Source organism: Triturus cristatus, chromosome 2_1, assembly GCF_964204655.1.
Source record: "Triturus cristatus chromosome 2_1, aTriCri1.1, whole genome shotgun sequence".
Classification (NCBI taxonomy): domain Eukaryota; kingdom Metazoa; phylum Chordata; class Amphibia; order Caudata; family Salamandridae; genus Triturus; species Triturus cristatus.
Window position 1 is genome coordinate 1035589363 of NC_140581.1, and position 25639 is coordinate 1035615001.

The following is a 25639-nucleotide window of genomic DNA, read 5'->3' on the forward strand; positions in this document are numbered from 1 at the left end:
AATGCTGATTCACAAAGATAGGTAGAGCCAAATAGGGAAAAAAGTTTCAATGCAGCTGTGTGGATGTTCTTAAACTTTTCAGCATCCACAAGACTCCAGAAATTAATGTCAGATTGCCTTGATTTCAATTCAATGTCATTTTGAAGTGTGACAATCTCCATTTCCATTGTGGCAGAGTCAAGGTTCAAAAGCACACTAATTTTCTCAGAAATGTCACTAACATCCACTTCCATGAAGGGGTTTGAAGTGAAGTGATCTCCAGTTGCTCAAAATCACTAAATCTGTCACTGAACTCTTGATTAAGCCTCATGTGGAGGCTAGTATATTTTTCTATGTCCAGTAGCTCAGCCTCAGCTTTGTTTTCTCAAACGATTTGGAGCACAGAGGGAAAGTGCTGGACCTTTCTTTTCTGTACATGCTGTATGAAAAGGCCACGTTTTGATTTGAATGTTTTGACAGAACTTACCATGTTGGTTATTGTCTTGTTTTTGCCTTGCAACTCGTAGTCCAACACATTTAATTTTTCTGTCACATCTGTCAAAAAAGCTAAATCGAGCAACCATTGAGTGATTGATAACAGTGTGGTATCTTCATTTCTAGACTCCATAAAAGCTTTGACTTCTGGCAATAGCGAAAGGAATCTTCACAGTATTGTTCCCCTGCTAAGCCATCGGATCTCAGTGTGCAGTAAAAGGTCACAATACTCGGCTGATAGTTCTTCAAGGAACAATATGAAGGTTCGGTGCTGCTTTGCCTTTGCACGAATTGAATTAATAATTTTAACAACAGGAGTCATCACATGATCAAACCCCATTACCTTGGCACATATTGCCTGTTGATGTATAATGCAGTGGTAGTTCATTAACGGAGGGAAATCTGGATCTGCTTTACAATTGGCAATGAAGCCAGAATGATGCGCTATCATTGCGGGTGAACCATCAGTGGTTATCGCCACTAACTTTTTCAATGGGACATTTTGTTTCACAAAATAATTTTTCACCTCATTGTGGATATCAGATCCTCTGGTTGTGGTTTTCAGAGGCAACAAAGTTAAAAATTCCTCTTTATCAGTAAAATCTTCAAAAACCATTCTAACGAACATTTGCAACTGTGCAATATCGCTTGCATCAACAGATTCATCACATTGAAGAGAACAATATGTGCATGTCTTTAAATTGCGCTCTAACTGCTCTATCATGTTGGCCGATAATGCAGATACCCTTCTTGCCATAGTGTTTGACCCTAACTGCACATCTGAAATAGCAGACTTAATTTCAGGGCTATTTTTAAAGTCTTTGAATAAGGACTGGGCCATTAGAAGCATTGCTTCCTTCACAATGGCTCCATCTGAAAATGTTGCTTTGTGCTTGATCAAGTGATGAGTAACTATGAAGTATGCTTCAGTTGCCACAGTGGCTTTCTTCGTTGGCTTAGTAAAAAAAGATTGCTGTGTCTGCAATGCAGATTTCAGTTTGTTTACTTTTTGTGACCTCAGACAGCTTCCTTTAAAGAACTTCCTCTCAAAATGCATGTGCTTAGTTGAAAAATGCCTCTCAATGTTGCCCTTTTTTCCCACTGCAACTTTTGCTCCACAGATTAACATTACACAGTTGTCTTTAATCTGTGTAAATAAAAATTTGTTTTCCCACTCTTGATGGCAGTAGTAAGTCTTACTCTTTGCCCTTTTGGAGGGACCTGGCTCTTCATCCATGATTAGTTGTTAAGGCTGTAAGCAAGAGTAAAAATGTTGAAGTCAACATCCGGCTAACAATACTGCAATACAATGCCTCCCCTTTCTTCATTATCACACATGACAGCACCTTGAAATGCATAAGTTGAGTGTGCACTGTACAGAATGTATGAGGCCACACATAACCACCCTGCCTGGCCTTGAATGGCCTCATAGATATATGGAGGCAAGACAGCGCAAGTCGCTGTGTTGCGTTACTCTGTCCCAGGGAGGTGTTCCATGAGTGGAGCATGGGTGTTACCAAGCATCCACCCATAGATATTGGCACATTCTCAGATTCGCTATTAGTGGTAGACCTGGGAATATGTCAACATTGCTTCGCCACCCCAGGTGAGGCGTAACAAGGAGAAATACCTTTATTGCTCCATAGAAAGAGGAAAATGCCTCAGAGGATTGTTTTTGTGCAAGATGGTGCCCCTTCCTGCGCAGAAAAATTCTGTCTGCAATGCAGGCACCCTTGCACCATCACACAGGGGTTCCTGGTTTGGCACTAGGCTGCAGTGTGTGTGCCAGTGCAGGGAAAGGATAGGAATGCATCATATAATGTTAAAATAAATATGGCGCATTCCTGCCCTTTACCTTTGCGCAGCAAGGTGGCTTGCTGCGCTGTGTGAAAGTTTGCTAAATATGCCCCTCAGAATAAGGTACTATACGGCTACATGGCATATTTGCATTTTGCATGATTTGACCTGGTAGTAGTTTTTCAAATAGTTCACCTAATTGCATGAAAGGAAATTATGTGCATTTTGCACACACCTACCATTGATAACCCGAACCAGACAATGCAAGATATCAAGTGTAGCAGCCATTTTAAAGATAACTGACTGTTCCCCTGAAAAGTACATTCCCCCAGCCTGAAGAACATCACTCTGCTGTTCAAGGCCAGACAAGCAGTGTAGGCACACTTTTTGAAGATACCAAAGGACAGGTGTTTCCTGAACTTTCACAATGGCACAGATGTGTACAGATCTGCCTTCAGAAATGGAGTGCTGCATGGAATACCTGATCACCACTTTTCAGCGCTACGCTGGCAAGGAAGGGGACCGCAGCAAATTGTCATTCGACGAGTTTGAACGTTTCATGACTGGAGCTTAAAAGAAAATGATGGCCTCTTTGGATGGTGGGGATGATGGGAAGAAAGATAATCAGAATGACTTCCAGGAGTTTTTGAGCCTGATTGGGGTATTGCCTGCCATGAGGTAATAATGTGAAGACAAAGCCAGAACTCCGGCACCCAAGCCAGATCTCAAGTATGCACAGATGTACAGACGTACACCACACTTTGCTCACACAGTTACATTCCATCCATGGCAAAAGATTACACATTTGTCATCAATGATTAAAAATGGGGGCCATTTCTCACAGTCACTGTATTTTTGTTGTTGTTTTTGACTGGACCCCACACGTTTCAGATCACCTCGAGGGGGTAATGTCAGACTCCAGCAAATAGTTTTATTAGTCGGTCCCGCCTTGTTGAGCACGCTAAACCGGCAGTTAATTTGTTATTCTATCGTGCAGCATGGAAAAGAACCGGAGTGTGGAGCAAAGCCTTCTTTAGTAGCTTCCTTTACCTGAGACCAAGGCAAACCCAACAACTGCCCAGTCACACAGAGTACACTCGTCCAATTAACTACTGACCCAGTCATATGGAAGTAGTGCCCTATCCATGCTGCATTGTACACAAATGAAACTTCACTTACCAACATAAAAGTATGACTAATAACAGCTATTAATTATTACACAGTGCTTTAATCACTGGGCAAGCCAGCAGCTACTCAGAAGCCAACGGGGCGAGTCTGCATTGACTCAATAATTATCAATCCATCAGTAAGCAGAGGATTCCCAGGCAACGCTAGTCTTTTTATTATATAATTAAGGGTTACACGTGCCTGCTGAACAGATCTCCAATAGAGCATATCATTTCTACATAGGAGTCTCGAGTCAAGAGCCATGAACTAAGCCACCTACATTTTATGCTTGGCTCGATTCATTTCCAGACATTTATTAACGCAGCATTTTAAAGCAGCAGTTTAACACAGCAGTGCACTCTGTGATTCAAAGTACAATTCATAACAGCCTTTTTCATCTGACGCCCTCTCTCCAATACACCGACTGGGTAATTGAGGTTGTCAAAACAGCATGTGCGTTCAGCGTTTGAGCAGCACACATAAAGCAATAAATAATACATGTGATGCACAATGAAAGGCATATTTTCACATTGAGATCACCAAATCCACAACAATGAAAGGCTCCAATCTTCATCATAGTGACAAGTACTACAAACCCCTTTGGTATGACCAGGACCAGGACTGGTGTCCCAGATACATTACATGTGTCTGGAGGCCACTGGCCAGCATCTACACCAAGTATTATGCATTTGGTATCTCATACAGGATGGGCCATGTTTGAAAACATTGAGTCCATGACAATCTACATGCCGTGGCGTAGAGAACACTTGCTCCTGCCTGCATTTTCCATACGGGCCTACAACTTGTAAGAGTTTTCATTGGATGTCTACTATATCTAAATTTGTGCTGAAATCCACTGCGCCCTGAAATGAAGTGCTCAGTGGTGTGTTCTGGAAAGATAAGCAACACTTTATGTGTGCAAGACAGTTATACTGGAGAACACATTGCTACTCTTCAAGGTATCATACAAATACTGCAAATCAAGCGGAATGAAAACATTAGTAGGTTGTGTTGCTGAAAAAAGACAGTAGTTTTGGCAGGTATGCCTGGGTTAGACCTCTGTGAACGCCATTACTGCCTCTTTTCTCGGAACTACGCCACTAATGCCTCTTTTCTCTCCCAGAGGATATTACTAACATTTTGACTGAACGCGGGAATAAGCCAAATTTCATGAACCCTCGACCGTTTTATGCGTTTTATATTACTTCTACTAGGGCCCAGATTGAAAAGGTGGTTCGGTTCCTATGAAAGTAGGAGTTTTAATTTCTTAAGTGCAGATACCAGTTTTCTCTGGAAGGCGCTGACTCGTTAGATAACCAAGCTGGTGCCCCAATATTAACAACGATCACGTCGTACTTAATACTTGCAAAGACAAGTAGAAGCAAGGGTCCTCAACCTCGCACGCTTTTCTCACATGCCATGTCTAAGTGCAGGAATCGGAAATTACTGGGCGGAGCATTAGTTATCATGCAGGTATCGATTTGTGGCCCCTCGCCTCAGCACACATAACGCGCTGGCTGGAAGACACGGATTGAGCCAGAGAAGGGTTCATGGAGCGGTAGACTGATCCAACGAAAGCACAACGACAACACTGCAAACGGTATGCACACACTCCCTCACACTTACAACAAATTACAAAAAAGACAAGACAAAATCGAAAACCCGTGCATGCAAGGAATTCCGAACTACAACATAAGCACTACAAAAAAGCTTTTCCCCACATGTGAGTCAGTCCTGGAATGGGAATCTCTGGGAATATATATACAACCTGCGTGACCGCCGCCTCGAGTGTGACAACTGGTATCAAAAGTAACAAATCTGTGTTAACACCTCCGAGAGGCCTCTCCCATGGTTTACCTGCTGCTCGGTTGATAAGGCGGCAGGCTGTACTGTTGAAAAGGGCAGATGGCACGGTTCCCAGCAGTTCTATACTGCTTGCGCGACTTGCAGAACCAGCTGCTCTGCCCTGCCATGCCCGCTGCAGCTCCGCACTTTGCACTCGTGACTGAACAGCGCGGTGCCTGGGAGGAAAAGGCAGGGGGCGCTTAGAGATGGTCACGAGACTTCGATGAGATCACATAGGAAGGAGAGGAACGTCATCCTCTTCACTCCGCCCCTCCCCAGTTAAGCTTAAGCCAATCTTAGCAGCTGGTTTGGGTGAGGGCGGGACACGTAGCCTGAAAACAGCCTAAAAGCAGGGTCTTGGCGAGCTACTGGTAGCTCGCGATCGACCGGTTGAAGACCCCTGCCCTACATACTAAATTTAGGGGCGATTCAGGTAGGTACAGTTCAGGACCAATGGGTCCCTCCATTGGGGTGGGCACACCCCCTATTATGCCACCCTCCAGTGGGGAGGGGGCATAAGCCTCACTCTGGTTGGTCGAGTCCCCCATCTTCAAGATGGTGGGGATTGAGAGTTGTGCCTCACCGCCCCCACCTGAGGGGTGGGATTGGCAAAGCTAGGCAACTCTCCCCTCATAACTTGGTTTTCCTGCTGATTCTCCCTCCCAAAGTGATGGTCACAACCGGTGGGGACAAGTTGCTTGAAGCAGGAAATGGCTGGGGTAACTTACAAAGGGAGCAAGCCTTTGAAGTTTCACCTTCGTGGACCCTGCTCATCCTGGGGAGGCTTGGCACCTCGTCCCAGGATGTGCATTGTTTCAGGACCCCAAGTGTCAGCCTCTCGACCCAGGGGTCCAGAAACCTGTCTGGTGGTGGCAGCTGGTGAGCTGCCACTCAGCCAGGACACTAGTGTTAGGTCGTTTTTCAGGATGCATATCTAAGATGCCCTCTGAGTGTATTTTTCATTAAATTCCACACTGGCATTGGTGTGGGTTTAATGTGCTAAGAAGTTTGATACCAAACTTCTCAGTTTTCAGTAAAGCCATTATGGTGCTGTGGAGTTCGTAATGTACTTACAATGTCTAAGAATTGACTTAGACACTGTAGGGGCCCAGGGCCCATGCACCTGTACCCTCACCACTGGTAGGGTGCACCCAGCTAGAGGAGTGGCTTACCTATGCCAGGGCAGTGGATTGTAGGCGTGGCACACCAGGATGTGTGCCATGTTGACCTTTGACTTTGTTCTGCACCAAAACACGCAGGCTGCAATGGCAGTGTGTGTGTGCACGTGTGTGTGTGCACGTGTGTGTGTGCGCAAGCATGCATGCGCGTGTGGGTGTGTGTAAAGGTATAGGGCCTCTGAGGGTGACACAATAAGTGCTGCAGCCCGTAGAGGCCTTCCCTGGTCACAGTGCCCTTGGTACCTATGGTACCATTTACTAGGGACTGACCTGTGGCCAGAGAGTTGCCAATTGGGTTTTGCAACAGTACAGTGTAGGGAAAGAACATAGGCCCTGGGTACCTGGTTGGCAGGAAGCCGGGGCACACTCAGTCAAAGTACATCACCATTAGGCAAAAAGTGGGGGGCAACGATGTATGTATGTATCTCTGTTTTGCAACCGAAACCCATTTGCAAAACACAGACATTTTAGTAACATGAAGTGGCAACCTATTCACAAATGGAAAGAGGTCCACTTCAGGACCCTTTCCTTTTATAAATATTAAAGAAATGTTTTATTGGCAGTAGGCGGTGTTCGATGGGACTATTGCCAACTACCAGAAAGGAAGGAAAGTGGTCTGCATTGAAAAAAAAGTTGACCATTTAAAAAAAATTATGCGATCACACACGGTGATGCCATCCAATGATATTGAGTGGCAATTTGCAACCTACCTCTTAAATGTTGATGCACTTGGTTGGATTGTGATCCACTATGATTTGGAATTTGGGGAACTGACCCATTAATACATAGGTTGGTTTGCAAAATTCCATTACATTCTCAAAAAGTCAGTGTGCAATTTGCAACCACCTTAGCGAATGGAAATTTCCTACATCAGGTCCCACACACTCAACATTTTGAGCAGTATGTGCCCTTCAAAATTTGTGTACATTGCGAAGATGCAGAGGAGGAAGGAGTAAAAGCATTTCTCAAAAGCTCAGCTGTGAATTACACTGTACATCAAACCAAAAAGATTCAACTGTATAAAACCAGTGGCAAAATGCACTATAATGCTGACCAGTCAGTCATACTTGCAGTGTATGTAAAGCTCAAGTACATACCAAATGCAGTTGTATATTCTTGTGCCTGGTCTAGTTTGATAAATAATGGTTTGGTGGCAACTGTGATTGTGGGTCTTCAGTCGCAGTGTCCTCTGATATGAAGGGATTATGTGGCACAGAGCTCAAAGCACATTCTTTATGCAAAATCACAGGTTAGAGGATAATAGCTGGTGCATTGTAGCCTTTTCAGTACCTCTGGGTGTTTTAGGAGGAAGATGTTGGAAATCGAACTGGGAGATGGAGGTGTGGGGTTAACCAGGTTGAGTTGTGGGGACTGTGGAAGAAGGCCATCTGTAGGGATCATAAAGTTTAACTGCATTTTCAGTTGTTCAGTTATCCTATGGACCAGCAGGCCCAGTGACTAGGAGTGAATAGGAGTGCCTCACAGATCTGATATGAAACAATGGTACACTCATAGGCACTCTTTGTTGGTGGGGCAAGCCACAATGGAACTGAGGATTTTAAGAGAATAGCGCTTGCATGTCATTCTGCACCACAGGATTTTGTCAGTCGTTTTTTCTTAGAACTTCAGTTTGTTGGCTCTTCTGATCATTTTCAATTCACCATGTCTTGGCTCTTTAGAGCCTACTCACTCTTATGGTATTGTATTGTAACATTTATATATGCTTACTATCCCATGTCAGGCAACTAAGTAGCCTGCTCATTTGGGCCGCAGGATATGCTGTTCAGCATGTGTGGTAGATTTTTGGTTTCCTATGGGTGAAGTGTTTCCATTTCATGCGTGAGAGCCACCCTCAGAACCTGAGAGGAAGACTACATGGGATTCCTGTCCCAGAACTCTTTTAATTCTTACTGTGACAATACGATAGGAAGAGAGCTTAGCAGAGTGAAATGCTATGTATGGCAGGTAGGCTCTGCTGTAAGGAATGTGTTGGCTGCAAATTAGGTGGCAGTTGTGGGCAGCCGTAGGTTAAATTGGGCACAGTTCTGGTGTTGGTTGGTACTACGTACAGCCTTATATTTTAGAATATTGTTGAAGGAGATTTGGTGAGGACTTAGCTACCCTGGTGTACTGTGTCTTCCTGCATTAAACAGTCACTTTCTGGCAGTAAAAAACATTATCTTTCAAGTTGACATGGCTCAAAGCAGAGTACCCCCAACATGCCCACTGATAGGAAAGGTAATATCAAAAGTGCACATAATAAGCTCTGACTTGGCTGTGTTTTATTTAATGGCTATTGAGTGGTATCTTCTGTACTATGGCTGGAGCAAAGTGGATTAGTCAAACTTGTTTGCTTAGGGCATGCAATGTTACAATCTAACATTACTCTTTTTTCATTACCTGGCCCTTGTATTGTATTGCGTTGTACAGCATAATGCGCCCAATTGCAAGGCCCTGAAATGCATTATCAAATGGGTAGTATTCTACCCCTGGATAGTGCATGATTGGAAGGGTGTTGTACTTGCTGTGGGCCTGTAGAAAAATGTTTGCCGGTGTACAAGAGTGACCAAAAAGGTGCTTTTCATATCACCTGTAATTGACAGGTTAACCTGAATGAATAGGAATGACTTCTTTGATCTCAGCAAAAGGGTTTGGGCCTGCCATCATGTTGGTACCATAATGTCAAAATCTGCCTGACAGGTCTCTTTGAGTTTATGTAGAACTTTTACACACTTTAAAAGGGAGCACATAGGATGGTAGGACAATTCTTGTGCATCCTCTGTTTAGGTTGAGGGATGCTGTTTTCTTACTACCAGGCACGCTTCTGTCTCCTGGTTTGATGTGGTTACAGGGCCTGCTCTGGATTTTAGTATTAGATGTGAAGGACACTGGGTATTTCCATATGACACTCATGTACAACCCCAATACTCAGACACTAAGTTTAATATGTTTGAAGGCTTTTTGCCATCTTGAAAATGCCTTGGCACATGGCATTTTAGGGTAGTTCACAGTGAGGCAAAAAGTAACTGATGAAAAGGTGAGTAGGGAATATTTAACCACATTGGTTATGGAGTGTGCCCAGCAAGGACTTGGGGGCCTTAGAGGTGTATTCCTGTGTGTGTTTTGACACAGGAAGAACGTATGGAATCTTTTGGAAACTTTTCCTTTAGACTATTCAGGAATTTTTGACTTTGAAACTTTCACCAGGACCAATTTGCTAGGTGAATCTCACCAGTGCTCCATCATGGTCATCTTGAAATTGTACCTTGGTCCCGGTCTACCGCTACCATTGACTATATCTGAAGCTCCACGTTTTATTGGCGCTTTTCCAAATAAATCTTTACAAATTAGTATCACTAGTTCCTTTTATTGTATTTTCAACAGATTCTGTTTCATTTTGCTTAGTAATTGTTCTCTATCTTGTATTCATTGTAGTTGCGTTTTACTGTGACATGTCTTTGACTTTTTAACTGTTTTGGTACTTCTAAATGCTTTACTCATTTTCCTTAAGAGAAACCTGCCTGAGTTCAGGTTTAAATCACTGAATCCTGTGACTGGACCTTACATGTTTGTGACTTTATTACTTGTGGTGTTCTGCTATCCACCCTAAATTAATAATTCTCTTTATGACACTCCTTTCCTCCACTGTACTGCTTCCCTTTTCTCTTTTCCACATTCATATCTCTCCAAAATCCACTTTCTTGCGTTCTTTCTAATAACTCCTCTTGTGTTTTCCCTTCTCACTCCTCCCCTTTTCCTCCCTTCTGTTACCACTCCTCTATCTTCCTTTCACTTCAGTTTATCCTCTCCTCCTTTTCCTCCTCAGTCACATTGCAATATTCCTCCTGCTTTTTATTTTACCTCCTTTGATCCCTGTGCCTCATTTTCTCTGCTGTTCTCTATTCTCCTTTCTGCTCTTCCTTTTCTTTTCTCCCTCATACTATTTATCCTTAACTGCTTCCATAATCATTTGAAGCTGCCAGAAGCCCCACTAACCATTGGTGTTATTCATCCCACACACCAGCTTCCTGTTGCAGGTTTAGAAGGGGATACATGCCTTTATAACCAAAAGAGGGTAACAGCCTTCTGCCTCTCTAGCTCATTTAGGTTGTGGAATGTTCCTAGAACCAAGTACTTAAACAAACTAAATGCATCTTTTCATACTGTTTGTTCATACTTTCCCCATCAAGCCAAACTGGAAGTTCACTACTGCAATATCAGAGATGAAAGCAAGGAGCTACGGTAGCTGCCCTCCCGGAAGACAGTTATCTTAGGAACATCAGCCTGAGAAGATGGTTCTACTGCATTGTTTCCTTTTTTCAATGTACCATGGTCAAAAGGCAGGCAGACTACAGCCAAGATATTCAAGTATACAGTACTGATTAGTTTCTTCATTAGTATCTTGAACCTAACCAAATAACTGCAACTGGATACATGTATTGGAAATTGTAAAGCTTGCAATACCTCTGTTATACTTCCGTTGCATGGGAAAGATGATATTTCACCAGAAGATTGTTTTGAGACTACTTAAGCCACTCAAAAACCACAACGTGGACATTACCCAGCTGCCATTGTGCACAGCCCAGCTGTAACCCATATAGTTGGCTATGCATATGAAACCTAAATGGCGTCTATAGAACAAGCTATACCCACATACTGCCCTGCAACAACGGTACACATTGGACTATACCTACAACACTAAATGCACAATACTGCTCCAAGCTATAGTGTTGCTTAGGACTTTGATACCTCTCTGGCACATCCAGCAAATTATACTCATACTTTGCATTAAATCAAGAGTGAATGAATGAATGAATGATTTTTTTATTGCATAATTTCTTAAAATCATTGCAAACAATCATTAAAACAGGTCTCACACCTTTTATGAAGTAAGGTTTTGCCCTAAAATACGTGAGTTAAAATTACTGTTAAAAGATTGGCTTAAAAAATTGGCCAGGTCCCTTATATAATCACTGATTCTGTGCAAAGTGGCGGTTTGATGCTTCACAGTCTCTCATGGGCCCCTTGTACTCCAACTTCTGGGGAGGAGGCCTCACTGTACGTACCCTTTGATATCAACAGGACTGTCTGCAGTTTCAACCGCACAACCGCACAGCTTGCGTCTATATTATTTTCGATTAAGACCCTTTGAGCCATCTTCATAAATTTGCAGAATAAGGCAACTACATCAGCACATTTTCTGATCCTGTGCCTTCAATGGGCCTGCCAACACTCCGATGTCCTTGAATCTGACTGTGTCGTCCTTCCTTGATAACTGGATGATTTGGTTGTTTAGTGCCTTCTTTATTACTGAGTAGTTTACTTCCTCTTGGGACCAGCACACTGTGGATAGACCCAACTCTGCCATTGTCTCATGGCAGTACCTCTGCCATGGGTTCGGTCCACCTTAGAATATAGTTTTCAGTGGGGCGTGGCTAAGTCGAGCCACGGAATGGCCGCCTTCTGAAGGGGCTCCGCAGACCAGGCTCCATTATCCTTATATATCGCCGTCTGAATACGCAATCTGCCACCACAGAACAATGCAACATGCTGCAAAGCTAAGCTACAATGCCTGAGTGCATTTTGTAAATCGGGCACTTTGTGGAAGCCGAGTTACGCGACACGACTGGACGCGGCCTTGTTGGAGGGTAACATGGCCGCTGTGAAAGCGAAACTGATCCAGCAAGCTCTTGAGACCCCGGGCGCTTCCAACGAACTGGGCTGTAGTGGCGAATTAGTGGAGCTAAGTGCACCAGTCAGGAGCCGAAGACAAGCACCTACGAAGATGCCGAGCCCTGCAATACGCCAGAAGTGAAGATCCTGAACCAAGGGCAGAGGCGCAGGCGACACTCTAGGCCGTGTACCTGGCAGCGAGGAACTGATTGTGTTGCTGAACGCTGAAGATCGTCAGACACCCGATGACTGTCGGACAAACTGCACAAGCTGGCCTGAAGGACGGAGGGACCATACACTATAGTGAGGCGCGGTGAGTGCGGGCCGGGGATTTTGGGTGTTGCGGGGCTGAGCGCGCTCCGATTGCATAGGCTTGGACCCCTCACGGTTCTGATACCGGGGGGGTCACATTGCCGTGGGTAGCGTAATATGGCCCGCGCCACGGTACCTCCCATTGGCACTGGCTCACCGAGGGGCTCGGGTGCTGATTTTGAACACCTGGGTGGGCGAGTGAATTGGGTGAGCCCTGGTCTGCCTTGTCCTGCATCCCACGTACGCATGTTGGACGTGAGGGCCCAATTTGGAGCCACGGGTGACACTCGTTCCTGACCTGCTCTGGCAGACTGAACTAGGCACTGCCCCCCCCTCCCCCCCTGTACTGACTCGCGTAGGCGCAGGCTTTCTCCCCAGTGGTACAGGACGGTGTATACTCCACTGAGTTACTCATCTGGGGCCCTCACTAGACCAAGCAAGATACAAGCTGGTGAAGAGGATATAGCGGTCTGCACCACAAAATACTAAACAACAGCAGTGTTATAGCACTACTACCCTGCATCAGTCCCACGTGGTATAAGCCTGTGGAGGCTTGATTTGAGACCACAGTTGCCACTCGTTCCAAGCCTGATCTGGTGAAATAAACACTTGAACCTAGACTCCACACACAGACCAACGTGATCACAGTTTCTCTCTCACGTTGGGAGAAGCGGGCATAGTGTCCTATGACACGCTCCTGGGGCTCACATTAAACCTGCATGATACAAGCTAGTGCAGCGGATACAGGGGTCTGCGCTCTGTAACATTAGACACTATGCTGTAATAGTGCTTCTGCCATGCATTAGCCCCACGTTATTTAAGCCTTCCATTACTGCATACTGTGTGTGCGGCAATCGTTCCAATAGGAAAGACAGACCCCGAAACAGGTGAAGCTCCCCTACGAAAATAAACGCCTAACCAGGACAAACGATACAGGCCCAGAACTGGACAATGCCCATGGTTCCAGAGAACAAGCAGAGCAACAGGAAGAAGACATTCGCACTATTTTGCTGGATGTGCGCTCCAACATCAAAACAGTGGACATCAAGATAGACACTCTTGCCTCAAGGCTGGACACAATCAAGAAGTGTGTAGACACTCAAGAGGGTAAGCTAGATACTCTGGAAAACACGCTGTCGGATACTCAAGACTCTAATGCGTAATCCAGAAGACAAATCCTTAATATGGAAAAGGTACTGGCTGTCTTAAAAGTTAAAAATGAAGACTTAGAAGCGCGCAACAACCAACGAATCATCGGGCTGCCGGAATCAACTGCGTTCCCGAAAATGGAACCCTACATAGAAGACCTACTGCATGACTTTTTTGGGTCATATATGATTATTGAGCGGGCTTATTTTTCCTTGGGCCCTAGACCCCCGCCAAGAGCAACGCCGCATCCACTAATCGCATGCCTTTTGAACTCTAGGGACAGAGACACCATTCTCAGAGCAGCCAGGGATAAGAGCCCTACAACCCATCAAGGCAACTCCCTCTGCTTCTTTCCCGACTACAGGGTTACTGTTCAAACAGCATGGAGGGAGTTCACGCCAGCGAAACGTATTCTACAGAATGTCTCCGTCTCATATTCGATGCTGTATCCCGCCAAGCTTAAAATCACCTATGACGGAAAGACGCAATTCTTCACAGACACTAAATCAGCTCTTTAATAGGCTAAACACGTAGGTGCAAGGAAATCGCCCACGCTTTCATCACAACAGCCGCCTCGCAGCAGAACCTAAGTGCCAATGATGAATATACTAATCAAGTAGCTCCACACTATGCTCCATAAGTTTGTTTATGCTCGTGTCAATTACTGTAATGTCGTTGGATGTCTTGATTACAGCAGAGTTGGGTCTATAACACATTGTTATATAAAGTTTCTTTATTTGACAGATTGCTTATCATATATAAAAGCCTGGTCACCCTGCCCATGGCAGGTTCCCGCCGGCGTCCCTAGCCCCACAGGGAGATCTCCCATGTGCGTTTGTTTTGTCCATAGGTGTTCTTCGGGGGTGTGGGGGTGAACACAAGTCACAACCTAATTGGGAGGTTGATGTGGGTGGGGGTGAAGGAGGGGAAGCACGGTATATTCAGGCGCATGGTCCTTAGCTGCAAAGTATATGCTAGAAATGCAAAGTCCCTTGATTTCCTATAACAATCGTCTTGTCTTTTTCTTTTCACTGAATGTAAAGCACGGCAATATTGTCTGTTATTCAATGTACGATGTTCTATTGCGAGTCTATGTTACATGCACAGCTATCACACAATTAATTTGCTAAGAAATGACTGAGACCAAATTCCTCACTTGGAACGTCCGTGGGCTTAGGAAAGCAAGATTGATACTCACATACTTGAGTAGACAAGGCGTAGATGTATGTTTCCTCCAAGAAACTCATCTAAAAAAAATGACTCTAAATTAAAGAATAGATATTGGGGGGAAATACACTCGGCCCCATATTGTAATTATGCCAGGGGTGTCTTGATATTGATCAGACGGGCCTTGGCCGGTCAACTACACATATAAAGACAGCCCTGGTATATCATTCTGACGGGCACCCTTATGACAACCAAGGTTACCTTAGTGGCAATATATGGCCCAGATGTGGATGAGCCACAATTCCTTCTTACTGTATGGGCTAAGATAGCGGAACTGGGTAGAGACACGATCATTTTGGGTGGGTATTTCAATGTAACTCTTCTCAATGAACTGGACAGAGTTGGTGCAGCTCGCAACCCACACCTCAAGGCCATCCTGCAACTAATTAATATTGTTCTTGAACACGATCTTACAGATATCTGGCGTAGCAAGAACCCAACCATGAGGGAGGGGACATGTATAACTTCGCACCATAATGCATGGTCCAGGATAGACTACTGGCTAGTCACATGCAATATTGCGTCATGAACCATAGACACCCTATACCTCGCATGCACGCTATCTGACCATGCCCCTGTGGTTCTATGCTGGAAGATACCACAAACATTGCCTCACACATTCAGCTGGCATCTGCCACCACAAGCACTCCTTGATTCTGCATTCAGAGAAGAGGGTTAGAACTGATATTACGCAATACTTTTCTACCAATGAAGGTTCGGTGGACTCCTTTTCGACACTGTGGGAGGCATTCAGGGTGGTTATCCGGGGAGCTTGCATTCACCTTCTTCGCTACAGTACAACAAATTGACCCCCACCTGCCTGCAGTTGCAGTGTTTCGTGATGCAACTTAGGCGTTTGACTCCTTGGAGTGGCCCTTTTTATTTACTGTCCTACCCAGATTGGGATTTAGTCCCAAATTCATCAAACTAATAGGTCTTCTCTACACTAAACCTGCAGCCTGTATCAGAGCAAATAACCTAATATTGGAACCTTTTGATATAACCCGTGGAACAAGGCATGGATGCCCGCTCTCACCACTGCTGTTCACAGTGGCTATGGAGCCCCTAGCGGCTAGAATCCGTCACACCACACCACACGGGTGTTGGGATTCACAGATAGAGGTCTTATAATATCAATGTAAACAGACGACATAACATCATATATTCGCAAAACAGACGAAAACCTCAACCCTGTGGTGAGAGAAGTCCTTCGTTACGGAGGGATGTCTGGAATACAGATCAACTGGTTGAAATCCTTCATTTTACCCGTGACTAATGCTCCGCTAGACACCAATTTAGAATTCCCGCTTAAATGGGCTGATGGTGCTGTTAAATAACTTGGGGGTGTCGTTGAGCAGAGATTTGCAGGAAATATGGCGAATGAACTTTGGCACGTTACTGGTTTGGCTGGAACAAAAGTCAAAATTTTGGTCTGCCTTGCCTTTGTCGCTGGCTGGCAGAATCGCAATCACTAATATAATAGTTCTTGCTAAATTTGTATACCTTTTCGTTAATGTACCTATACCTCTAACCAAAGCCTATTTTAAGTCCCTCCGTTCTAGTGGCATTGCCTTAGTGTGGGCTGGTAAACAACCCCGCGTGAGCTGGGAACTGCTATCACCCCCACTGTCTGGAGGTGGAAAGGGTGTGCCTGACTTTGAACTCTACAGGCTTTGTGCGGTGGCCCAATTCCTCCATTTCTTTATCTATCCCATCCCATCCCATCCTATCCCAGCCGCGCGTGGCCATCGAAACAGATTTAGCTGATCCCACCCCTCTACACGCGGCTGTCTATAAACCATATCAAAGATCAGCAAACGAGATAAACACTGTCAAAACCTTACGTTGGGGTTGGGAGGGTTTAAAGAAGTGCACGAAACTCGACTGCTTTACGTCCCCTCTACCTCAGTTGCACGTCACCCTTTCTTAATGACAGGGGTTCTATAGAATGGGCACGCAATAGGGGCATTACTACATTAGGTGACCTTTACCCAAAGGATACCTTTTTAGGGCAAGCACAACAACAGGAAGACACTCAGGTACCAATCCTGAATTTATTCTTGCATTTCCAACTCCGAGCCTTTTGCAAGAAATTGCACTCTACTTTCCCGGCCCACCCAGATATAATGAAGCCGCTAGAGCACTTATTAGCTACACCATCACCTCGTAGATTAATCACTAGGTTATATAATCTGACGCAAACAAACACATCCTGGGTTGCCACCAAGGCCCTAGTGCAGTGGAGAACTGACCTGGAGGACCTACCCACATACGAGCAATGGTCGTTTTGCTGCTCACAGCTGAGATACTTATCCCCGAACTATAAACTAAGACTCATCCACTTCAAATTCATACATAGGATGTATTGCACCCCCATGCAATTATACAGACTGGGGTTGGGTCCAGATTCGCGCTGCTGGAAATGCAAACGTGAAGCAGCTGCCTTTCTACATGTAGCATGGAGTTGCCCACTAATAGCTGAATTTTGGAAAGGGGTCTACGATACTATACAAGCTGTTACGGGAGTGTTGCTGGAATGTAGCCCTATTGTGGCACTGCTGGGTTATGTGAGAGAAACGCCGTTTAGTGGCCATGATGCTACTACTTGCGAAGTACAGGATAGCCCTCTGTTGGGGTGCCCCTAGAGCCCCCCAGATCGCTGATTGGGTGAGGGATATTGCTTACTGTCAGGATCAACTTGCGGCATTCTGGGACTTATGCCCACGGCATCTCGTCCGAGGGACATATGAGAGCCCTTCAATGTCTGGCTCAGAGGCCAAGATGCAGACATCCCTGATGGTTCTAGGCCAGTGCCAGTTGTCTCCCCATCATGGTTGCCCCAATAGCAGCCTCAACACTCGCCACTTTGCAATACTGTTCCTCACATACATGCGTCCGCTTAACTTGAAACACGAGAAAAGGTCAGTCATAGCCATCCTTTCATTCCCCATTTACGAAGCCTAACTTAATATTTTTGGTAAGCCTACAGCTGACATAGCTATGTTTCAGTCACCACAACCATGGGAAACGAGATGTTGTAGGATATTGATGTTAACTTCTTGTCTTTATTCTGGTTTTTCTTTTCCTTCAAAAAGTACAAGACTCAATGGAGCAATGTATCTGATGTTTTTTTGATTTTGGTATTTAACAACTATTATAGTGATGCATTTTGAAGCAATATTGGGTAGTGTCAACATATACATGTGCTTATGTTATATATATGCCTGAACAAAATTTCAATTAAAAACAAAAAAAAGAATATGGTTTTCAGTACCTCCTTAAAGGATCCTTTCTGGGCTTTTAGTGTCTTAAACCAGAATTTTACCAGGGTGCTCCTACATTCATATTTTGTTGCACCAGGCCAAAGTCTAAATGGATCAAGGCGTTTTTAGTGTGTTGGGGAAGCCCAAACAGCCTTCTTTCGATCTGGCGCTGGGCTTTTTAAATGATCTTTTCCATCGTCCCTGAGAATGCATGTGATGCATACCCAGCAACTGCGAGCAATTTAGATTTTGTCACTCTCCTTAAAGGGTCCATGGTTGGGCTGTGTAATTTGCCCTGTAGTTTGCACAGTGCGTAGATTATGGCTTGTATCTTAGACAGGTGCGTGGTTGCCTTTCCTTTGTCGATTAGCCACGCTCTTAGATAGTGGTATACTCTTTCTGTTGCTATGTTGTTACTGCCCAGCATCCACTTTATGGTTTATATCTCTTTATTTATTTATCATCAACAGAAAAAATAACAGAAGACAACAAGCAATGATACATCGACAAGTAGGACCCTCCTGTCAGGGCTTTTAGGTTGTGAACAAACAGCACCCCCAACTCTCACCCCCATCCCCTGACTTGGTGACTTCTGTATATATTTATAAATGAAAAAATAAAGAAAAAGGAGAAATGATAGAAAGGAAGAGGGAAGGGAGGAGATCCAAACCCAATTTATGTCCTTAGTGTCCCACTTTGTGATTTCTATGAAGAGGCTACAAGGGGCCCTGAGACTCGGTCAGTCTCAAGAGTTGCAGGTATTTAGGACAGGTAAGCTCCCTGAATTCCGATATCAGAAGAGTCAGGAATGGGCCACATATTTCAGCGAAGGAAGCTCTGTGATTGGACTAGAAACAAGTAATTCGTTCCATCCCTAGTATATGCTATAACCATGCAGCCATTCTAAGTGTGTGGGTAGTAGCTCTGAGCCCCAGTGGGATAGGATGTTTTGTAAAGCTGCCCCTAAGGCCAGGCCGATCTGTTTGCCTCACTTTGACCTGAGGGGGAAAGTGAGAGGGTTAGCGAGTCCAAGTATAATGTATGCTGGGAATATGGGTAGTTCCGTGTCAAAGTGCGTATCTATATCTGAAAGTACTTGCTCCCAGTATTGCTGTAATTTCGTGCAGTCCCATAGGATATGCAACAACGTAGCAGTTTGCCCGCAATGGCGCCAGTACTCTGGTGATTTGGATGAGTAAACTGTGTAATCTATGGGGTGTATAATACCAATAGGTAACGATTTTGGTGGCGGTTTTTATGCTGCCATGTTATGGGCCACGTGGCGTGCCCGATAGTAAATGTCGCCGCACTCTTTTACTGTTGGTGCCCTGCCTATCTCGGTCTCCCATCGGAGCTGACTCTTAGGCTTAGGAGTCTCTGTAGAGAAACCTATTAGTCGATACAGTTCTGAGATCATGCGCTTGTCCGACGTCTTGACTAGCAGCCACCTCCAGTGCGAACAGAGGGGTGCATTACCCAGTGACGAATCTGCATGCAGTGCCATAGCTCTGTATCTGGGGGCGCAAAGTCCGGCAGAAGGCCTCGAAGGGGAGGGGGCCCTCCGCGTCAAATAGGTGGCCCACTGATCTGCAGCCAGTCTGGTTCCATATCAGGAATACCGGGTCTCAGTAACCCGAAGTCCGGATTCCTGACTATGGACGTGAGAGATGAGGGGAAGGACGTTGGGTCCCTCTGTGTCGCTAGGCCATCATACACCATCAGCGATGCCCTGGTTATAGGGGAGAGGTAAAGTGATTTGGGTCAAGCCTGTTTAAGAAGAAAAGGGATACCCCACAGGGCCTGTCCAGCTAGCGCTCTGTCCATAAATAAGCAGCGCTTTTCGGATTCATGTCGGGACCATTCGACAAAAACCCTGAGCTGAGTTGCTTAGTAATAGTGCTGAAGATCTGGGATGCCTAAGCCCTCTTCCATGTTTTTTTTAGCTAAGGTCTTGACAGAGGCGGGCGTTTGTCGACCCACACGAATATGTTTATCTTCTGCTGGAGGAGACGTAGATTGCCGGGAGGGGCCAGGACAGGGAGCCCCTGAAAGAGGAACAAACTCTTGGGGAGGGTCATCATCTTAATTGTTGAAATGCACCCTAACCAGGATATAGAGTAGGAGTGTCAGCTGTGAAGATCCAACTTGATCTGTTGGGTCAAGGTCTGATTATTAAGTGTTACAGTTTCAGCTATGGCAGGGGAGAGGGGGGTGTCTAAGTAGGGGATAGATTTTGGGGCCCATTGCAGAGGGAGAATACTGCGTAGAGCTTCTGGAGTGCGTGAGAGAAGGGTAAGGTCACGGGCCTGCGATTGTTGGACGTTTATCTTAAATGCTGACACAAAGCCGAATGCTTCTAATTCGGCAATCATTGTGGGTAAAGAGGCCAGATGCTCTTCCAAGGATACTATGACATTGTCCGCGTACAAGCTTATAAGATGCCATTCCCCTCCGAATTGGATACCCTTTATCTGTGGATTGGTTCAGGCTTTGTGGGCCATTGGCTCCATGTAGAGGGCAAACAGCAGGGACGACAGCAGGCACCCCTGCCTCGTTGCCCTACCAATGCCAAATGGGCTGGAAGAGCATCCATTGACCCGGACTGGGTATAACTGCTAAGGATCAATGTTTGAAAACTATCTCCTATGACAAAATGAGCCAGAGTTGCAGTGAGGAATGGCCAGTGGACTCTATCGAATGCTTTCTCTGCATCGATCAACATGAGTATCCTCTCTTGTGCATACCTCTGTGGTTTATCGATTAGGTGCAGGACACATCTGGTGTTATTTCTGCATTGCCGTTGTGCCACAAAACCCTCCTGGTCCGGGTCCACAAGTCCCGGAAGTACTGGATTCAGCCTGGCAACAATGATTCCCGTAAAACGTTTTAGGTCCGTGTTTAGGAGCGAAATTGGGCGGTAGGAAGAGCACTGAGTTTTATCCTTTCACGTTTTAGGAATTGCCGTTATTGCTACCTGAAGCATAGAGTGGGGAAGAGAGACCATGTCGCCAATTGCAATAAAAAGTCTGGTGAGGAGTGGTGCTATTATTTGACGAAAAAAACGTATAGAAAGAGGTCGCAAACCCGTCCGGGCCCGGTGACTTAAATAGCTTTTGAGGAGAGATAACGGAAATAATTTTCTCAATTCGAACTGGTCAGTCCAGTTCGGAGGCATGGTCAGGTGTCAGGGAGGAGACGTTGGCCTCTTTTAAATACATTGGAGCTGCGTCTTGAGGGAGGACCTGTGCCGAGTAGAGGGTCTAATAGTAATTACGGAAGGTGTCTAGGATGCGCACATCAGTGGCCCATTCCTGGCCCTCGGCATGTTTGATTCTCTGGACTCCAGACTCTTGTTGCTGAATGCAGAGTCGGTTCAGCTGTATCAATATCACATGCTCAGCTATATCAATATCAAGGCCAGACAACTGGGAACGGGCGGCATCCAGTTGTCTCCAGACCCTGGGGGCTACAGTTTTCTTATGTATGCATTCAAGTTCTAAGACTTGACGAGACAGTTTCTCCCTCTTATCCTGGCAGAGCTTATTATCTGCGGCTGCTATCTCTAAAAACTTCCCTCCAACTACTGCCTTTCAAGGCATCCCAGAGGGCAGAAACGGAGACCTCTGGAGTGTTGTTAAGCATCAGGTTGTCCTCAATTGTCTTAGAGATTTGCACAACCACTTCTGGGCGCTAAAGCAAAGCATCTCTGAGGTGCCAGGTTTTGGAGTGTGAGCTGATTTTCAGGATTGTGAGAGTCACTGTCACTGTGGAGTGGCCTTTTAGGGAGCGGGGCTCAATTTCCGTAGATTGGACCAAAGCAGTGACTTCCGAATTGCCTAAAAAAGTCTAGCCTGGCATAGGTTTTGTGGTCGTATGAGTAAAAGGCAAAGTCTCGGGATTGCGGATGGAGCAGTCTCCATAGGTCCGTCAAGCCCCTTTCCGTGGATCTGTGTTGATCAGTCACCTCATTATTGAACATACGGTTAAGATCTCCCCTCAGCAGTAACCCTCTATCTTGTGTGGCCATAATTTCTGCTACCACTTTGTGGAGAAAGGGTTCCTGCCCTTCACTTGGGGAGTATATGGTAAGACTGTGATGCTGCAGGCTCCCAGAGTTACGAAGCATGCTAAGAGTCTATCCTTGATCTCTGCCTGCTTAGGACTCAGTTTCCTCTTGAATGTCCTTAGAGAAGGAGGCATTGTCCAGGATGTTTAGCTCCATAGGATATTAAGTAAAGAGGGGGGTGTTGATGGCCCTGCTTCCTGCCCGGCCACTGCTGGTGCAATATAGGGAAAATGCAGTAAGGACTAGGTGGCATGTAGGTATTCGCCTCATATTGTCGTTGGCCCAGCTGAGTCACCAGCAAGGAAAACAAGGACCGCCTGTCGCTCTCTAGCAATGGTCTCTGGGCCTCCAGTCAGGGAGGACCAACCGCCTCCATGGTTTGAGGGCTCCTCGCTCTCACGGCCGGATCTCCCCCCTCCAGGGACGTCAAGGCGGGGGGTGTCCTTCAGATCAAGGATGTGGCTCGCCACTTCCAAGGAACGGAGCTGGTGCAGTTTCCCTTCCAAGCGAAAAACTATTCTAAAGGGATGCCCCCATGAGCAGGGCACACCCCTCTACCAGAGGAACGATGTGACAGGTCGGAAGGCCCTTTGTTTTTGCGAAGTGGACGGCGCCAGGTCCTGGTACAGGACCGGAGAGGGTCCTTGAAACTGGATGGGCTGCCTCTCTCTGACGCACTGCAGAGTTTGCTCCTTCAGGGTGAAATTGTGGATTCAGGTCAAGATATCCTATGGTGGACCCCCCGGGGATCTTCTGGGACCCACTCTGTGGGCGCGATCAATCTTAATCTCTGTATTTGGAGGGGTCTCTAGGATGGACCTGAACAAATCTGTCACAAATGCGGAGATGTCCTTTCCCCGCGCCCGTCGCAACCTCCTGGATGCAAATCTTGTTGCGCATGGACCTGTTCTCTAAATCCTTTGTGTGGGCTTGAAGATCCAGGTGTTGGTCCCTGAGGCGGAGTATCTCCTCATTAAGCTGTTAAATTTCTTCATCGGCCCTTGTTCTTGGTTTTCCAGTGTGGAAACGTGTTCACCCAGCTCGTCAACTTCTAAATGGACCTCAATAATTTCTCCTGTCAGTTTGGTTTTAGTGGACAGAAGGTCCTCACGCAGAGAGGCACAGCGCCTCGAGGCAGGGGCAAGTGACGGGCCCTTCCGCGTACGTAGTCTGTGGGCTCTTCCGTGGGCCCAATACCCCTGCATTGCCCAGCAGGGTGCCTGATTGCCTGAGGAGCATATCCTTGACATTCCTGCCCCTCTTGTCTTTACCCGAGGACATGGTGATAGGAGCGGGAGGTCTCTCCTCGCAGTTGCAAGTCAGGATTCCAACCCTTCGGCAGGAGCAGCAGGGAGGCGTCATTTAAAAATCAGGACCCAGCACCAATAAGACTCCTCTTAGCAGTCTAGAGGGCGGTCCGACAAGAGGGGGCGGCCCAGCTAGCTGTAATGCAGTACCAGATGACAGGCACCGTGGCGACCGTCAGGTGAGGGGGTCTACAGGAGCGCGTATTCTTGTGGTGTTGGCCCTAGCACGTTGCAGTTCCTCGTGCGCACTCACCAGGACCCCAGTCGCCTGGGGCAGGAAGTCCGACTCTGTCCTCGTCCACCACCGAGGCCCAGCGGGAGCGCCGCCACTCCGCTGCAGGGCCAGCAGAAGGCAAGGGGCGCAGATCCAGTCCAGGAAATCGATTCCAGGTCGATCTGCCCCCGGGAGGCCACACCTGAAGGGCAATCCCTAGGAGGCGTCCACACCAGGCCCTGTCAGCTTGCTCCATGAGGCCCTCAGTCATGAACCGCCACTACCCGATACAGTCCAGCCGACGAACCAGTGCAGGTGGGTGGTCCCTCTCCTCTGGTGCAGGACCCTCCGAGTGGGGTACCGGGCAGCCCAGTCGGCACAGGCAGCCCAGGCCCCAATCTGTCCAGCCAGTGGCTAGTCTCCGCACCTCCTCCTCCAGAATTGGGAGAGGCACTGAGGGTCACTGGACTCGACAAACAGCCTCTGGGGGTTTCTCGTTGCAGCCAGGGAGACAATTCAATACCCAGCGGTGCTTTTGGCAGTGGGGCCTAGTGGCGGGGAATGCCAAAAGTGTGACTTACTCGTCCCCCATGTTTGCCACGCCCCCCCCCCAGCCACCACTTTAAACACACTTTTTACGGGTATTGTCCAAAGACCACAACTTTAGTTTTGCAGGGGTTAGCCTCAAGCTTGTTTGCCGTGTTATAGATGTTTAGTGCATTCAAATCTCTTTGCAAGCCTACTGGGGGTGATCGAGAATAACCATATTGTCAGCATACTGGAGCACGTGTAAAACGTTGCTGTCCGATTTTCGGGGTTAACAAGGTTGCGCCTTGTAGGTTTTTCCCCAGATCTGCTGTGTACAGATTGAAGAGTGTTGGTGCTAAGACGCAACCCTTCTTTAGACCTCGGTCTGTGGGCAGTTTGTGTGTGACCTTGTCCACTGACAGTTTGATTCTCACCCTGATGTAGGTGTACAATGACATAATTGCCTTCAATAGTTTACCTGGGATCTTCCAGCTGGACAGTTTATGCCAAAGCTTGCTTTGGTTTACTCCATCAAAGGCTGCTGAATAGTCAATGAAACATTCAAATACCGACAGGTTGCTTCTGGAATTTGCCTGTAGTGCCAGGAGCGAGAGTGCCATTATGTTTTCTACGGTGGAACAGCCTTTGTTAAAAAGGAAATATTCCATTGTCCTCAATCCAGGCAGTTAACTTCTGTAATAAGGCACTGGCGTACGCTTTGCCTTCGATATCTAACAAGGCAATAAGCCTGTAGTTTTTTTGGGTCTGTTTTGACTTCCTTCTAGTAAATTGGCTGCAGTAACGAGCCGCGCCAGGAATGCGGTACGTCCCCTGAAAATCTCTATTCCGTATACAAAGGTGATAGTATCTCCCCCCCACCCCCCACTTGGGATCCCGTTTAGACAGGCCACTTGGTAGGCCATTGAGGCCTGGGGCTCCGTCAGTTTTTATCCTTTTATTGACCTTATGATCTCTTTAGATTCCTGTGCTGTAAATGCCTCATGTGTCTGGTGTTCCTCCACAGCCGCACCCTTCTGGCCATGGGGACATCATAATATATCCACAGTGAATAATATACACAACATCCATCAACTTCATGCACATAACACACCCTGAAGTTAGGTAAAGGAATACCTGCTCTACCACACATCTTTATATATATATAAAAATTGTATTCCCAATAAACCAGAAGGAGTTTTAATATAAAATTGAAACTCTCACACCTGTGGATAGCATTGTCTCAGTGCAGCAACTTTAGCAAACATATCTTCTGTCTGAACAGCCATCCCAAGCAGATCGATAGACAACTGTGCACCTCAGCAAAATGCAACAGGTGGGAAAGTAATTTGGCCTGCAGATCTCCATACACATGATGCTCCACTGAGATCCTTGATATAATCTAGCTAGCCACTTTAATATAATCATTAAAACAATTATTG

General features: G+C 46.2%; 2 protein-coding genes and 1 pseudogene across 2 annotated transcripts in view; 2 read left to right on the plus strand and 1 right to left on the minus strand.

Annotated features, from left to right (window-relative positions):
- Nucleotides 1-25639, plus strand: part of LOC146866291 (thiol S-methyltransferase TMT1A-like) — a 245322-nt gene that overhangs the window by 64326 nt on the left and 155357 nt on the right. The window lies entirely within an intron of this gene.
- Nucleotides 644-1711, minus strand: LOC146866292 (general transcription factor II-I repeat domain-containing protein 2-like). Its single transcript, XM_085640484.1, has one exon. The coding sequence runs from the start codon at nucleotides 1709-1711 to the stop codon at nucleotides 644-646; it is 1068 nt and encodes a 355-aa protein (XP_085496610.1).
- Nucleotides 2699-2961, plus strand: LOC146866293 (protein S100-A11 pseudogene; annotated as a pseudogene).

What these genes read in the sequence shown, in the direction of transcription:
- LOC146866292 (XM_085640484.1), bottom strand. Translation starts at nt 1,711, where the DNA reads ATGGATGAAGAGCCAGGTCCCTCCAAAAGGGCAAAGAGTAAGACTTAC.